This window comes from Oncorhynchus masou, chromosome 15, assembly GCF_036934945.1.
Source record: "Oncorhynchus masou masou isolate Uvic2021 chromosome 15, UVic_Omas_1.1, whole genome shotgun sequence".
Classification (NCBI taxonomy): domain Eukaryota; kingdom Metazoa; phylum Chordata; class Actinopteri; order Salmoniformes; family Salmonidae; genus Oncorhynchus; species Oncorhynchus masou.
Genome location: NC_088226.1, coordinates 14,151,777 through 14,165,928, shown reverse-complemented (window position 1 = coordinate 14,165,928; position 14,152 = coordinate 14,151,777). Strand labels below are relative to the sequence as shown.

Here is a 14,152-nt window from a genome sequence, read left to right as displayed (position 1 = left end):
GATTTAAAAAAAATAATAATACGTTTTCACTTGGGACTCTTTTTACCGACATTTGGCTGGTACATACTCAAGCGTCCCAGGGCTGTCTTGTGGAGGGTGACGAAAACAAGCTTTTGTTTTGATATGACGTATGTAAAGCCTGGACACCCACAATGCATCACGGCGCGCGAAACTCAAGATAGATAAAGTTATTGCACCGCTAGCTAGCACAAGTTAGTTAGCGATAGCTTATAGCTCACAGAATAAAGAAAATGAGCAAAAAAGACAACGGAGGTATGAGTTTATATATTTTATTTTACCTGGTTGCTACATTGATTGCGTCTGGTATGTTGCCAAACACAACAGACGTTTCCCTAACCGATTTAGCTAACGTTAGAACCAGTACAGCAACCTAGCATACTGATAAATCCATACAACAGCTAGAAGTTATACAGGTCAATGTTTTGTGTTTTTATTGTCAGGTTTAACAGTCATATTTGCTTACCTGAACGAGAAGAACCGCCCTTACAGTGCACAAGATGTCTTTAACAATTTACAGAAGCAGCACGGCCTGGGAAAGACGGTGAGAAAGGCTAAACTGTTCTGAGCCAGTGATACGATTTTCAGCATGTATAAATTCAAATGTATATTTGATTACTCATTCCTATCCTGGTAGGCTGTGGTTAAAGCCATGGAACAGTTGGCACTGGAAGGGAAGATCAAAGAGAAAACCTATGGGAAGCAAAAGATCTACTTTGCTGATCAGGTGATCCAGGCTGAGTATCAGAACAGCACGTTAATGTGTATTGTATATGTTGATGGAAATATGTAGCCACTGCTGATCTGAATCTTTATGTTTTGGTGATTAGTTTTTTCTTCTCTTTGGTGCAATTTTTACAAGTATGTGGGGAATTTGTAAAAAAACAAACAAAAAAAAACTCAACTGTTAACACTTTTAAGCAGCCAGTTTTCCATTCAATGCCCTTCATTCATTTCGTTTGGAGACCTCTTTCACCACACAACCATTGATCCAACAAGTTTACTGTGAAATTAGTACATTGGTTTGATCACCAAAACACAACATAATGGTATTTTCTTATTTTAACGTACTCCAATGGCAGAAAATGTAAGATGTTTCAAAATTGCCCTTTGAATGTAGTATGCTACAGTACTGTAAATTACAGTACACTGTTTTCACATTAGGCAATACACTTGCACTACCCATAAAAATTGATAATTTTCTATCCAAGCCTCACATACAATACCAGTCAAAAGTTTGAACACACCTACTTATTCAAGGGTTTTTCTTTATTTTTAGTATTTTCTACAAACTATGAAACAACACATGGAATCATGTAGTAACCAAAAAAGTGTTAAACATATATTTGAGATTCTTCAAAGTAGCTACCCTTTGCCTTGATGACAGCTTTGCACACTCTTGGCATTCTCTCAACCAGCTTCATGAGGAATGATTTTCCAACAGTCTTGAAGGAGTTCCCACATATGCGGCAAACTTTTTGGCTACTTTTTCTTCACTCTGCAGTCCAACTCATTCCAAACCATCTCAATTGGGCTGAGGTCGGGTGATTGTGGAGGCCAGGTCATCAGATGCAGCACTCCATCACTCTCCTTCTTGGTCAAATAGTCTTTACACAGCCTGGAGGTGTGTTGGGTCATTGTCCTGTTGAAAAAAAAAAATATTAGCCCCACTCAGCGCAAACCAGATGGGATGGCGTATCGCTGCAGAATTCTGTGGTAGCCATGCTGGTTAAGTGTGCCTTAAATACTAAATAAATTACAGATGGTGTCAACAGCAAAGCACCTCCACACCTGCTTCATGGTGGGAACCACACATGTGGAGATCATCCATTCACCTACTCTGCGTCTCACAAAGACACAGCGGTTGGAACCAAAGATCTCACATTTGGACTCATCAGACCAAAGGACAGATTTCCACTGGTCTAATGTCCATTTCTCGTGTTTCTTGGCCCAAGCAAGTCTTCTTTATTGGTGTCCTTTAGTAATGGTTTCTTTGCAGCAATTCGACCATGAAGGCCTGATTCATGCGATCTCCTCTGAACAGTTGAGGTTGAGATGTGTCTGTTATTTGGCCTCTGTGAAGCATTTATTTGGGCTGCAATCTGAGGTGCAGTTTACTCTAATGAACTTATCCCCTGCAGCAGTGCTAACTGGATCTTCCTTTCCTGTGGCGGTCCTCATGAGATCCAGTTTCATCATAGCGCTTTATGTTTTTTGGGACTGCACTTGAAGAAAGTTCTTGAAATGTTCCATATTGAAGTAATGATGGACTGTCATTTCTCTTTGCTTATTTTAGCTGTCCTTGCCATTATATGGATTTGGTCTTTTACCAAAGAGGCCTATCTTTTGTATACCTACCTACCTTGTCACAACACCACTGGCTCAAACACATTAAGGAAAGAAATAGTACAAATTCAAATTTAAAAGGCACACCTGTTAATTTAAATGCATTCCAGGTGACTACCTCATGAAGCTGGTTAATGATGCCAAGTGTGCAAAGCTGTCAAGGGCAAAGGGTGGCTACTTTGAAGAATCTCATCAAATATATTTTGATTAGTTTAACACTTTTCTTTGATTACTATTTGATTCCATATGTGTTATTTTGTAGTTTTGATGTCTTCACTATTATTCTACATTGTAGAAAATAGTAAAAATCCAGAAAAACCCTTGAATGAGAATGTTTCCAAACGTTTGACTGGTACTGTAGGTCTGGATTTAAATCATTGCATGCCTCATCCATGGCCTGAATGAGGGTGGTTCTCACATGGGGATGGTAAGCATACATCTTCCACCTGTATTGTATTAAGTATAATCAAGTATTTCATAGTTTTGTACTTATGTATTGTAGTGGTCCTGTACGTGGCTCAGTTCATAAGCGCGTGGCACTAAGAACAGCAGAGTTGTGGATTTGATTCCCACTGGGGACACATACTAAAATGTGTGGAGTTTTGTCACTTTGGATAAGTGTCTATGTAAACGTATATATTATGGCTATTACAGTTCTGTATTGGCCAATACAATTGTAGTAAAGCAGTGTGAAGTTTGATGAAAAAGTGACTGATTTTTGTGTTATAGTCAATTGAAAATGTGTTAACTGCCTCTTTGATGATCTGTTTTGAACTAAGAGTTGTGAAAATTGCACCAAAGCAATTTAAAAACTAACCGGTAAAAGTAACTACCAGAATATATTTGACTGCCAACAGGCCCAGTTTGCAGAGGTGAGTGAGGCAGATCTGAAGGCCATCGACAGTCGCATCTCTGACCTCAGCACACAGGTGCAGGCAATCTCTCAGGGCTGCAGACAGCTGGACGCAGGTAGGGCTCCCCTCTTTGGTCCTATCAGCATCCTACCACACACTGGGCGATCTGACATACCTTTATCTCTGATTGTAGAGCTGAAGGAGCTCAACAGCTCCCTGACCACAGAGGAAATGATGTCAGAGATCAAGGAGCTGAAAGCAGAGTGTTCTGGTTACAGGGAGCACCTGGAGAAGATCAAGTCGGCGACCAATCATGTCACACCAGAGCAGAAGGAAATGGTATGGGTCACAATCAAACCTGGGTTCAAATACAAACCCCCCCATATACTGTGCTCATGCGTCTTTCCTTCAGGTTTACAAGGAGAGACATCTCTACGTGAAAGAGTGGAAGAAGAGGAAGAGACTGGTGATTTTTTTTTTTCATTGCCTTACGTGCTGTACTTCCACAATTTGGATTGAATAGAGCCCTTACTTGATCAAAGCCATAAGAGTATTCGTGCCAGAGCAGGATAAACCAGAACAAATAGTCTGATTCTGTCTCTGCTCCTCTCAGGCATCTGATATGATGGGTTCCATTTTGGAGGGATACCCCAAGACCAAGAAGCAATTTCTGGTAAGATGCTCTGCAAAACATACAGCTCTACAGTGACAGTTCTACACATCAATTCTATTGTTTTTATTTGGGAAACGAGATATTGTTCATCACCATGAGGCAGACAAATGTTAACTCTATTTGTCAACCTGCGATGTCAGCATCTTTGTTCTCTGTTTAGGAAGAAGTTGGTGTGGAGACTGATGAGGACTGTAAAGTGACTATGCCAAGTACCTGACAGAATGTTGGATCTTTGTTTACGTTTGACTTGAATGTCAATTCCGAGGGAGTATTATGCCATCAAAACTCATTTCAGGAGTAACTAATTACAATTTGTAATGTTTTGTAATAAAATACCTTGTGCAGGTGTATACTTTAAGTTTATTTTGCAATTAAAAATCATTCATATGAAATACTTTCATCAAATTCTTGTCCAAATCAGCAAAAAAAAAAAAACGTAACAGTAGACCTGATTTATTGATGCCAGCACAAAGACTTGTCGTATAAAATCCCTTTTTAAAGTCTGGTGATTACACAGATTAAACATTCACATCTGTTAGGTTTACCAGAAGGTCCTGAAACATTTGGTACAAGTTCTCCTGAGCACATTGTCAAAATCAATCACCAAATTCTTCACATTACATTTTTACATGATTGACTGTTTGAGGCCAGGATTCAATCAGATCTCTGGCAACCTGCATCAGCCGACAAACACATTGCTTCTTTTTTTTAGGTGGTGTAACTGTGTTGGAGCTGTCAAATTGGTAAGCGGCTGCTCTTGTGGTCGTTGTCATGAAACCAAACCCGTCCTTATATCCCAGCCACCTTACAAGTTCAGAACAAGAAAGTGACGGCTACATAGAAATGACATCGGGATTTCTCACAGTTCACTTATTTGTAACACTTCTGCAAGAGATTTCTATGAATGCGACTAGGTGCTGCATCCAATGGCAACGCCAGGAGCTTCTTGTGGATTTGACCGCTCTAACACCTTCACCGTAAATAATAATTTGTTCTTAACTTTTATTAAACTAGGCAAGTCAGTTAAATACATTTTTAATAAAACGCAGTTACACCTCCAACACCACCTAAACAAAAGTAATGATCAGCTACGCGTTTACCGCTAATCTGATTGAATCCTGGCCAGAGATTCTGTTTTAATACAGAACTATTTATGAATCACTATTCTACCGTATCTTTTTTACCAATAAAGATGAAAAGGCGAAAATCTGCAGTAACAGACTTACAAATATGCTTGATTCTGTCACAACATGGACACAACAGCAATCATAACATCACAATCAATGATGAACATTTAACAATTCTCATACCATCACAACTTGTTTGAATTGAATATTTTAACTCACAACTGTCTTGGATTTGATTCGAACAAGTACAGAGCTTTATGCTGATTTGAACACTGGAACAAACAAAAAAAGAGGTTTGGAATGGAACAATTAAAAAATAAATGTGGTTCCAACCCCTGATTTGTGGTGAATGTAAACATTAGGGAACGTTTACAAGCAAGTGGCCATTTGCCTTGTTTAACACAACTCTGTTCTGCAACAAAAAACCCTGATGACTAAAACCACAGACAATGCTGGGCTGGATTTGACCTGACTAGACAGGAAACACCCAACCCTGCTGCAGACTGGTGGTGAGTTGAGTAAGCGTTAATTTAAATACTGCAGGCCAGGAGGGAACACGATAGACTGATATGTGAGGTCTCTACCAGACCCTGAGAACCCAGGCTAGGCCCCGGCTCCATCCCTGAGGGGAGATTCCTGTCCTGAGTTTACGCCTTGGCTGCATTAATACAGCTGGCTGTTGAGCTGCCGGAGAACTCCCACCACAAACTCACGCAATGTCTGGGAAGGAAAAGAGGACAAATATGGATTACCTTACACAGCTGTCAACTCAACATAGTCAGTCATCCATCCTCAGAGCAAGACAGGGTGGCTGGCATGTCAATTATAGCCTACAGTGGTGATAGTTTTGACCTGTTGGGGTCAGACGGAAGTCCAAAATACCATCCTTGAGCAGAAAATACACCAAAATGCCATGATTATCACAAAGACCATTACCTTAAATAAAACCTTACATGATTTGGTGCGCCATCCATCCACCAGCAGCGAGAATCCCCCAGCAGTACCGTATATTGAGTGTCCTACCTGAGGCTTGCAGTGCTCCTCGATCCAGCTGAAGACGCAGGCGGACAGCTCCTGGAAGCTGGCCACAGACACAGACCTGCTGAAGGACTGGAACAGGGAGTCCATGATGCTCTGAAACACGCTGAACTTGACATGGTCCGACACCTGCTCCTCCCCCTGCTGAGGGTTGTTCTGGTGGGCCTCCACTATGTGCTCATAGTTCCTACAACACACAGGTTAAACACGTATTATAAACCGGGTAGTTTGGGTACTGGATGCTAATTGGCTGAAACAGAATTCCAGCCATGTGTATATCAGACAATATACCATAGGTTTGACGCAAAACATATTTCTTGCTATATTCATGTTGTTAACCTGTTTATAATAGCAATAAGGCACCTTGGTGGTTTATGGTATGCAGCCAATACAGTGCTTTCAGAAAGTAATGATACTTCGCCATGACTTCAATTTTGTTGTGTTACAGCCTGAATTTAAATTAGATTAAATATATATATATATATATATATATATATATATATCAATTTACACACATATACATACACATATACATACACACACGTTTTTTTCACAAACAAATGAAAAATTAAAAGCTGAAATGTCTTAAGTCATTAACTATTCAACCCCTTTGTTATGGCAAGCCGAAATAAGTTCAGAAGTAAAATGATTAACAACCAATTAGACAGTGCAAATATTGTACAATCCAGGTGTGCAAAGCTCTTTAGAGACTTACCCAGAAAGACTCACAGCTGTAATAGCTGCCAAAGGTGATTCTAACGTATTGTCTCAGGGGTGTGAATACTTAAGTAAATTAGACATGTCCGTATTTAATTTTCAATAAATTTGCTAAATCTTCAACAAAAATGTTTTCACTTTGCTATTTCAGGGTTCTGTGTGTAGATGGGTGAATTTATTTATACACAAACACACACACACATACACTACTTGTCAGAAGTTGACACACCTACTCCTTCCTGGGTTTTAATTTTTTTCTACATTGTAGAATAATAGTGAAGACATCAAAACTATGAAATGACACATATGGAATCATGTAGTAACCAAAAATGTTTTAAACAAATAAAAATATATTTTATATTTGACATTCTTCAAAGTAGCCACCCGTTGTCTTGACAGCTTTGCATTCTCTCAACCAACTTCATGAGGTAGTCACCTGGAATGCATTTCAATTAAACACAGGTTGCTTTGCTAAAAGTTAATTTGTGGATTTTTTTTCCTTGTTAATAGATTTGAGCCAATCAGTAGTGTTGTGACAAGATAGGGGTGTTATACAGAAGATATCCCTATTGGGTAAAAGACCAAGTCCATATTATGGCAAGAACAGCTCAAATAAGCAAAGAGAAACAGTCCATCATTACTTTAAGACATGAAGGTCAGTCAATACGGACAATTTTAAGAAAGTTCCAGGTGCAGCCACAAAAACCATCAAGCGCTATGATAAAACGCTCTCTCATGAGGACCGCCACAGGAAAGGAAGACGCAGAGTTACCACTGCTGCAGAGAATAAGTTCATTAGAGACTTACCAGCCTCAGACATTGCAGCCCAAATAAATCCTTCCGAGTTCAAGTGACAGACACAACTGTTCAGAGGAGACTGCGTGAGTCAGGCCTTCATGATCAAATTGCTGCAAAGAAACCACTGCTAAAGGACACCGATAAGAAGAGACTTGCTTAGGCCAAGAAACACGAGCAATGGACATTAGACCGGTGGAAATCTGTCCTTTGTCTGATGAGTCCAAATTTGAGATGTTTGGTTTGTGAGACACAGAGTAGGTGAACGGTTGACCTCCACAATGTGTGGTTCCCACCATGGAGGAGCCGGTGTGATGGTGCTTTGCTGGTGACACTGATTTATTTAGAATTCAAGGCACACTTTTAACCAGCATGGCTACCACAGCATTCTGCAGCGATACACCATCCCATCTGGTTTGCGTTGGGGGACTATCACTTGTTTTTCAACAGGACAATGACCCAACACACTTCCAGGATGTGTAAGGGCTATTTGACCAAGGAGGAAAGTGATGGAGTGCTGCATCAGATGACATGGCCTCCACAATCACCCAACCTCAACCCAATTGAGATGGTTCGGGATGAGTTGGACCGCAGAGATAAGCAAAAGCAGCCAACAAGTGCTCAGCATATGGCTACTTTGAGGAATCTAAAATTTATTTAGATTTGTTTAACACTTTTTTGGTTACTGCTTTCTCGTAGGTTTTGAGGTCTCCACTATTATCCTTGAATGAGGTGGTGTGTCCAAACTTGACTGGTACTGTATAATTTAATCCATCTTGAATTCAGGTTCTAACACAACAAACTGGAATAAATCAAAGGGTACAAATACTTCCTGAAGACACTGTATACCACTAAGGGCTGGATCCAGGCACTGTGCCACACCTCCTCAGGCCTTATTAAGTAACCTGCTCAACTACATCTGACCATTTCTAACCAGGTTTCCATCCAACTTAATGCGTGTAAAGTACATTTCGGATAAAATATTTTTTTTAAGTCACGACAGGCTTGATTGAAACAGAAAATGTGTCGGTAAGCTTTCCAAAATGCAGACAAAACCAAATATGCCAGACAAGGTGGGATCTTTGTGTCTAAAATTGATTATGTCAGTGGGAAAAGCTTTTAATGAGCAAACATCAATATAATAAACCATCATATCGAAGTAAAGTTGTCACGCGATGACGTGTGGTCGTCCCACTATAACGCATTGGGAAAGCCTGCCGTTTATTAGACTAAAGATTAATGAACTTCACAGGGTGGTGAAAGTGCAAGTTGATGAGCCTGATGCTCCTTTCCAATTAATATCAAGCTGCCGTTTGACAAAGCTGCCATGAAGGCTAAACCCTCACTGTATCTGCGAGCTGTTGGCTTGAGCACACTGCCAATACCAGAGTGGAACCTCACTATTACAATAATTTATTTGGAGAAACCCATCAGTAGAGTTGAAAATGTGATGGAAACCGATTTAACTTGTATTTTCTATTCAGTTCAATTGGAATTTTACCTCAAAGGTATTTGTATGTGCACTACGTCATCACGCACAGCCTTTAATCTGCAACAAGTTTATATGGTGGAAAAACATCTCTGGTGGGAAAATGTGCATAGTTTATTTGCATGAAATGGATGGAAACCTAGCTACTGACAGTGCTAATATCATCATATTTACACAACTATGATAGCACATATTCAAGGCTCTACTCTACAGTGCGACCATTTTACTTGCATATGCACATAAATGTTTTTGCTGGTTGGCCTGGAATTCTAATTTAGGCTCACCAGTGCACCTAGAAAATGTAGGATTCCAGCTTTAAAACCTCATTTTTCATTATGCTCTTCAAATTTCTGTGTGCACTTACATTTCTCAACTTAGGCGCACACGTGCTCCTTGTAATTTTTTTTTTTTTTTTTTAAAGGTCAGCATAGAACCCTGATGCTGTCAAATAATAGCATAAATGACTGCACAATTCAAAACTTATAAAATGAGGCTTCTGTGTCTCTTTAGGAAAATAAATGGATTAGACGGCAGTTCAAGCCATTCAGATGTTCCTGTATGAGGGGCCTCCCTCCGCAGTAAAACGATCTGAGGGTCATGTCCCAATTGTTGTTTGGGTAAAACCAACCCCGTTGACTGCTCTTCAGGACTTATCTCTGCTGGAGCAGAGTGTGGGCTGAGGCATTTCCCCCTCTGATAAGGCCCGTCTGCAGGGCTGACCTGAAATAGCCTATGCGATCCCCCATGAACACACATGCATGAGTTATCAGGTCAATGAAACATACCCTTGAAGGCTCTCTTAACCTAACTTATACATATTTAATCTATCACAGCTAATATCTTTCATATTCACCCCGCACCTCTCCCTCTCTGCTTTGATGTTTTATTGTATCGCACTGTAGTAACAGATTTTTTGGGCCGGCGACTAACGTTTTCATGATCTTCAGTGCCATCACTTCCTTCCTCAGCATAGACATGTCCTCCTCCTGCTTCTTCTTCTCCTTGTGCAGAAACTGGATGTAGTCGATAGCTGCAGCAGGAGGCACAGAAACAACCAGTCAGGGATTTCTGGACTTAAAGCATTTCTATCAGGGAGGAAAATTGCAGCTTAGGGTGGGATCCTTTATAAATATTTATGGTATGTTGACATTATAAAAAGGCTGGCTGGAATGCCAATTTGCAGTTATAAGATGTACAGTTCTGGTTGAGAAATACAATGGTCTATATAGAATACTGTACTTTTCTGCAGCACTGTGGCCTTGCTGATCTTCTGTGTCCCCACGGCAAACTCAGACTGCTGCTGGCAGGTGGGCACTATGGACTGGAGATCATCATAACCTTTCTGTGGAGTCAAACATACACGACAAACAGATTTTTAGAATTGACAAAAGTATTACATTTGGCCACCTAAGAAACCTCTTAATTTATTGGAAGAGATCAGAGTCTCACCCTCCCAATCCTTTATATTTTTCAACCTTCTCACAACTACCCTCCTCCCCATGATCTACACTCCTGTTGTTCCGCTCCCCATCGGAGGCCAAACCTTGATAGCATCCCGTCGTTTCTGCTCGGCCTGTGTGTGTGCCTGTCTCCGCCGGTCTTTGTAGGACTCCTTGTATGTGGTCTCATGCCTGTAGTCACTGTCTTCATCATCTACAGTGAGGAGAGGAAGAGCAGGTGTTTCAGTCTACCTCCCTAGGGCTCAAGGCCGACATCAAGCTAGAATAAAGCACTGGACAACGCCCAACTTGGAAATGCAATAGAAAAAAACAAGAAAGAATAGAATGTGAGTGAGAGTGTGGTAGGGAGTAAGACAATGAATAAAAGGGGCACTGCATTAATAGTCATTTCTGAATCAGGACACAAAACATGCAGCTTTGCCTCACATACACAAACCATTTAGTCATACAGTACACACCACGTCGCCGATTACATTTTTTCCCTAACACATGTTGTCGAAACATAAATGACAAAGAACACAGTACCTGTATTTGGTACTGATGAGGCACTTGTGGACCCAATGCTGTTAGCCCTGGAGACCACAGTACCCTTCCTTGCATTCTCAGCAAAGAAACCTTAATGGAGAACATGAAGAGCTAAGACATCATTCAATTACTAATCAACAGTTACCCACAGGACTGGTAGCCTACTAGCTATATAATGTACGTTTTGGTAAAACAATTAGGACAAAGGATACTACTCACTGGGATCAAATCCGTTGTCACTGAAAGACCCGTCGTTCTGTTTAGTCACGGCAGGTGTTGACAGGAGAGAATAAGACAGTGGATAAGGAGGTGAAAACAGGCTCTTTCCCGTCTCACTCAATGGGCAGATGCGATTATGCTGAGCCGCGGGGAACCGGTGACATGAACGGGTAAAAGCGGTGAAGGAAGGAGCTCCCTTCTCAAATGGAACAGTAATCTGTGCTGCTTGGTCATGTCAACAAGGCAGCATGATGCATCGTCCAGAAACATACATCTCTTTCCTATAAATTATTTTCAAATGTGTTCGACTTTTCAAACTAGTTTTCATTGGGAAGGCAGATAAAATGATTTTTATTTTAATCAAAAGCAATCACTTTTGCATGTGGAAACAGAACCCTTCTATACTTTTCAGCCGACTTCTGCCGCATTCACGTGCTAGTCTGAATTAGGAAACTCGATAATGTCAGACTTGCTACCTGGTTTTAGTTATAAACGTGCCGCGTTCAATAAGTTAGCAATTCAGACATTTTCGAATTTCCTAGTTCCGATTAGCTGAAAAGTAGAGTAGGATTCTGGACTTCGCCGTGGACTTTGCACAGGGCACCGGTTCCAAAATTGATTCAATCAACTTTCACTTTAATCGAATCCCCAGACAAACACAGCAATATGCATAAACATAATCCATTGACAGTAGTCCTGGGGTGTAATCATTTGTCCAAACAGTTATGTTCTGCAACTAAAACGAGTTTTTATTGGTCAAATACAGGTAGGTTCCTCCCAGTTTCGTTTGCTTCTGTTTAAGAAACATAATCAGCGGAATGAATACACCACTGATTTGATTCATGTAAGCAGAATGTCTAAAATTATACGGTTTTGAATATACTTAAGTATCAAAAGTAAAATTATAAATAATTTCAAATTCCTCATATTAAGCAAACTAGACCGCACCATTTTCTTTACTGATAGTCAGGGCCAAACGCAAACATTCAGACATCTTTACAAATGAGGCATGTGTGTTTAGTGAGTCCGCCAGATCGGCGACAGTAGGGATAAACAGGGATGTTCTCCTGATACGTGCGTCAATTTCCTGTTCTGCAAAGCATTCAAAATGTAACTTGCATGGAGTACAAAGTACATTATTTTCTTTAGGGATGTAGTGAAGAAAAAGAGTTGTCAAATATAAATAGTAAAGTCAAGTACAGATACACCCCCCAAAAAACAACTTAAGTAATACTTTAAAGTATGTTTACACCGCTGCTTGGTGGCAGCTAGTTACTAGTAGCCCCTCCGTCCCTATGCGGTCATTGCAGACAAGGCTGAAATATGGCAAGTATTCTTGGCAAAAACATGTACGCAACAAAAACATGTACACAACCTCGGCAAACATGCGTTGCGTACATGTACATCGTGACGTGTACGTAAACTGTACACACCAACAGTGTTTTGTAAAGTTTATTTATTAATAACTTAACTGTGGATATATAATGGGTGTACCATTTGCAGAATTAAACACTGTCCATCCAGACAAATTCACCCGTCTGGTCCACTAGGACTAAGCTACAAGCTGGCCAACTAGCCAGCAGTTGACCAAAACAGAACCGTAACGAAAGAAGCTTGAAAAGAGTCATAAACAAAAGCGCTAGTACCTAGCTAGCTACCTGCTATGCTAGCTAACACACGCCAAGTGTAACAAATTACAAACACTGTATTCTTGCTACGAATATATGGCTGTGTCATACACCGCGTATTTGTCTAAACTAGCAAGCTTACTTTGTTCCAGTGATCTTCCGGCGATGCTGTAGGATCCGTCATCTTGGAATCAGCAGCTGTTCGAGAGCGTCATGCGGTGGAAAAACAATTTAGAGAAAGGGAACTACGCCCTCTGCGGGTTCACACAGTATTACATACGGCCTCAAATAAGTGCAAGAAAGTGAGCATGTTTATAGGCCGTAGGGATCTATTGCCGCGTTCAAAACAACGGGGAACTCGGTCAAATCATGATGTCAGTGGTCTTTGGGTCGGAAAGTCGAATATATAGAAAGAGGCCCGGGTTCCAAAGTTGGATTTCCCTATTGGATGACCGTTTAAATCGATTTTCCCACTCATGTCGGAAGTCGGAAAATTTCCCGTTTTTTGAACGCGGCATATGGCTGCGTTTACACAGGCAGCCCAATTCTGATATTGCTTTCACTAATTGGACCAATCAGATCAGCCCTGAAAAATATCTGATGTGATGAAAATCTGATGTAATTGGCCAAAGGATCAGAATTGGGCTGTCTGTCTGAACGCAGTCATAGGCTCCTCATATCTGGAAGTAGGCCTGCTGCCGTTTTTTTTTTTTTTTACCAGTAACTGATTTTGCTCTGCAACACTGGTGAGTGGCCAGTCAGTGACATTAATCAGTTAGGTCTGGTAGAAAGTGTCTACTAAGACCTTGTTGGTGTTCTGATTGTCAGCAATTGATTCACCACCACATGGTAACAACATGGGCAATTTTGCCTTGACTTCCCTAGGGGTAGCAATGTGAATATCTGACACAGGGTAGCACTCCTGGAATGTTCTTTGAGGGTACACTGCGTAAAAAGCAACTGCACTCACATTCCCACAAGCTATGTTCTAGTAGTGGTTTCCTAACAATGGAAAGTCAAGAAAGTAATGATAAAAACACCTTACTTCATCCACCCTCTACCATTTTGCATGCACAGACCATCCACAAGGCCAGATACGTGTAGTTACTTCCTAGCTCATATGACTATGGGCCCAATACACCTACGTAGTAGTCTTCCGTTGTCCCTTCTTTTTTCCACCCCTCCACTTTACTCTCTTGTCCATCTTCTCCAACCACACCCTCTCTGCTTCTCCCTCGGTCTCCTCTCTCCACCCCCTTGTAG

General features: G+C 40.8%; 2 protein-coding genes across 4 annotated transcripts; one reads left to right on the top strand and one right to left on the bottom strand.

The window, feature by feature from the left end:
- Window positions 1-166: 166 nt before the first annotated feature.
- Window positions 167-4,164, top strand: LOC135555696 (homologous-pairing protein 2 homolog). Its single transcript, XM_064988368.1, has 8 exons — window positions 167-273; window positions 462-562; window positions 656-745; window positions 3,222-3,333; window positions 3,412-3,557; window positions 3,631-3,684; window positions 3,832-3,891; window positions 4,052-4,164. The coding sequence occupies exons 1-8, from the start codon at window positions 252-254 to the stop codon at window positions 4,106-4,108; spliced, it is 642 nt and encodes a 213-aa protein (XP_064844440.1). The 5' UTR covers window positions 167-251; the 3' UTR covers window positions 4,109-4,164.
- Window positions 4,165-4,239: 75 nt separating this feature from the next.
- On the bottom strand, window positions 4,240-14,136 carry LOC135555695 (max-like protein X). Of its 3 annotated transcripts, none has more exons than XM_064988366.1 (8): window positions 14,035-14,136; window positions 13,032-13,087; window positions 11,262-11,298; window positions 11,043-11,132; window positions 10,601-10,710; window positions 10,297-10,399; window positions 9,988-10,087; window positions 4,240-6,243 (listed from the first exon to the last, which is right to left on the bottom strand). In XM_064988366.1, the coding sequence occupies exons 2-8, from the start codon at window positions 13,071-13,073 to the stop codon at window positions 5,880-5,882; spliced, it is 846 nt and encodes a 281-aa protein (XP_064844438.1). In that variant the 5' UTR covers window positions 13,074-13,087; window positions 14,035-14,136; the 3' UTR covers window positions 4,240-5,879. The 3 variants fall into 3 exon arrangements, with proteins under 3 accessions (XP_064844438.1, XP_064844439.1, XP_064844437.1); XM_064988367.1 differs by lacking the exon at window positions 14,035-14,136 and having other exon boundaries at window positions 4,240-5,738; window positions 6,042-6,243; window positions 13,032-13,256; XM_064988365.1 differs by lacking the exon at window positions 14,035-14,136 and having other exon boundaries at window positions 13,032-13,296.
- Between the last annotated feature and the right edge of the window lie 16 nt (window positions 14,137-14,152).

Bases quoted from the DNA above. Each gene is read 5' to 3' on its own strand.
- LOC135555696 (XM_064988368.1), top strand. From the start codon at position 252: ATGAGCAAAAAAGACAACGGAG. The intron at 274-461 runs GTATGAGTTTAT...TTTTATTGTCAG, and splicing joins GAGCAAAAAAGACAACGGAG to GTTTAACAGTCATATTTGCT. The intron at 3,558-3,630 runs GTATGGGTCACA...TCTTTCCTTCAG, and splicing joins CACCAGAGCAGAAGGAAATG to GTTTACAAGGAGAGACATCT.
- LOC135555695 (XM_064988366.1), bottom strand. From the start codon at position 13,073: ATGACGGATCCTACAGCATCGCCGGAAGATCACTGGAACAAA. The intron at 10,711-11,042 runs GTACTGTGTTCT...TCCTCACTGTAG, and splicing joins CTCATCAGTACCAAATACAG to ATGATGAAGACAGTGACTAC. The intron at 10,088-10,296 runs GTACAGTATTCT...CTCCTGCTGCAG, and splicing joins GGCCACAGTGCTGCAGAAAA to CTATCGACTACATCCAGTTT.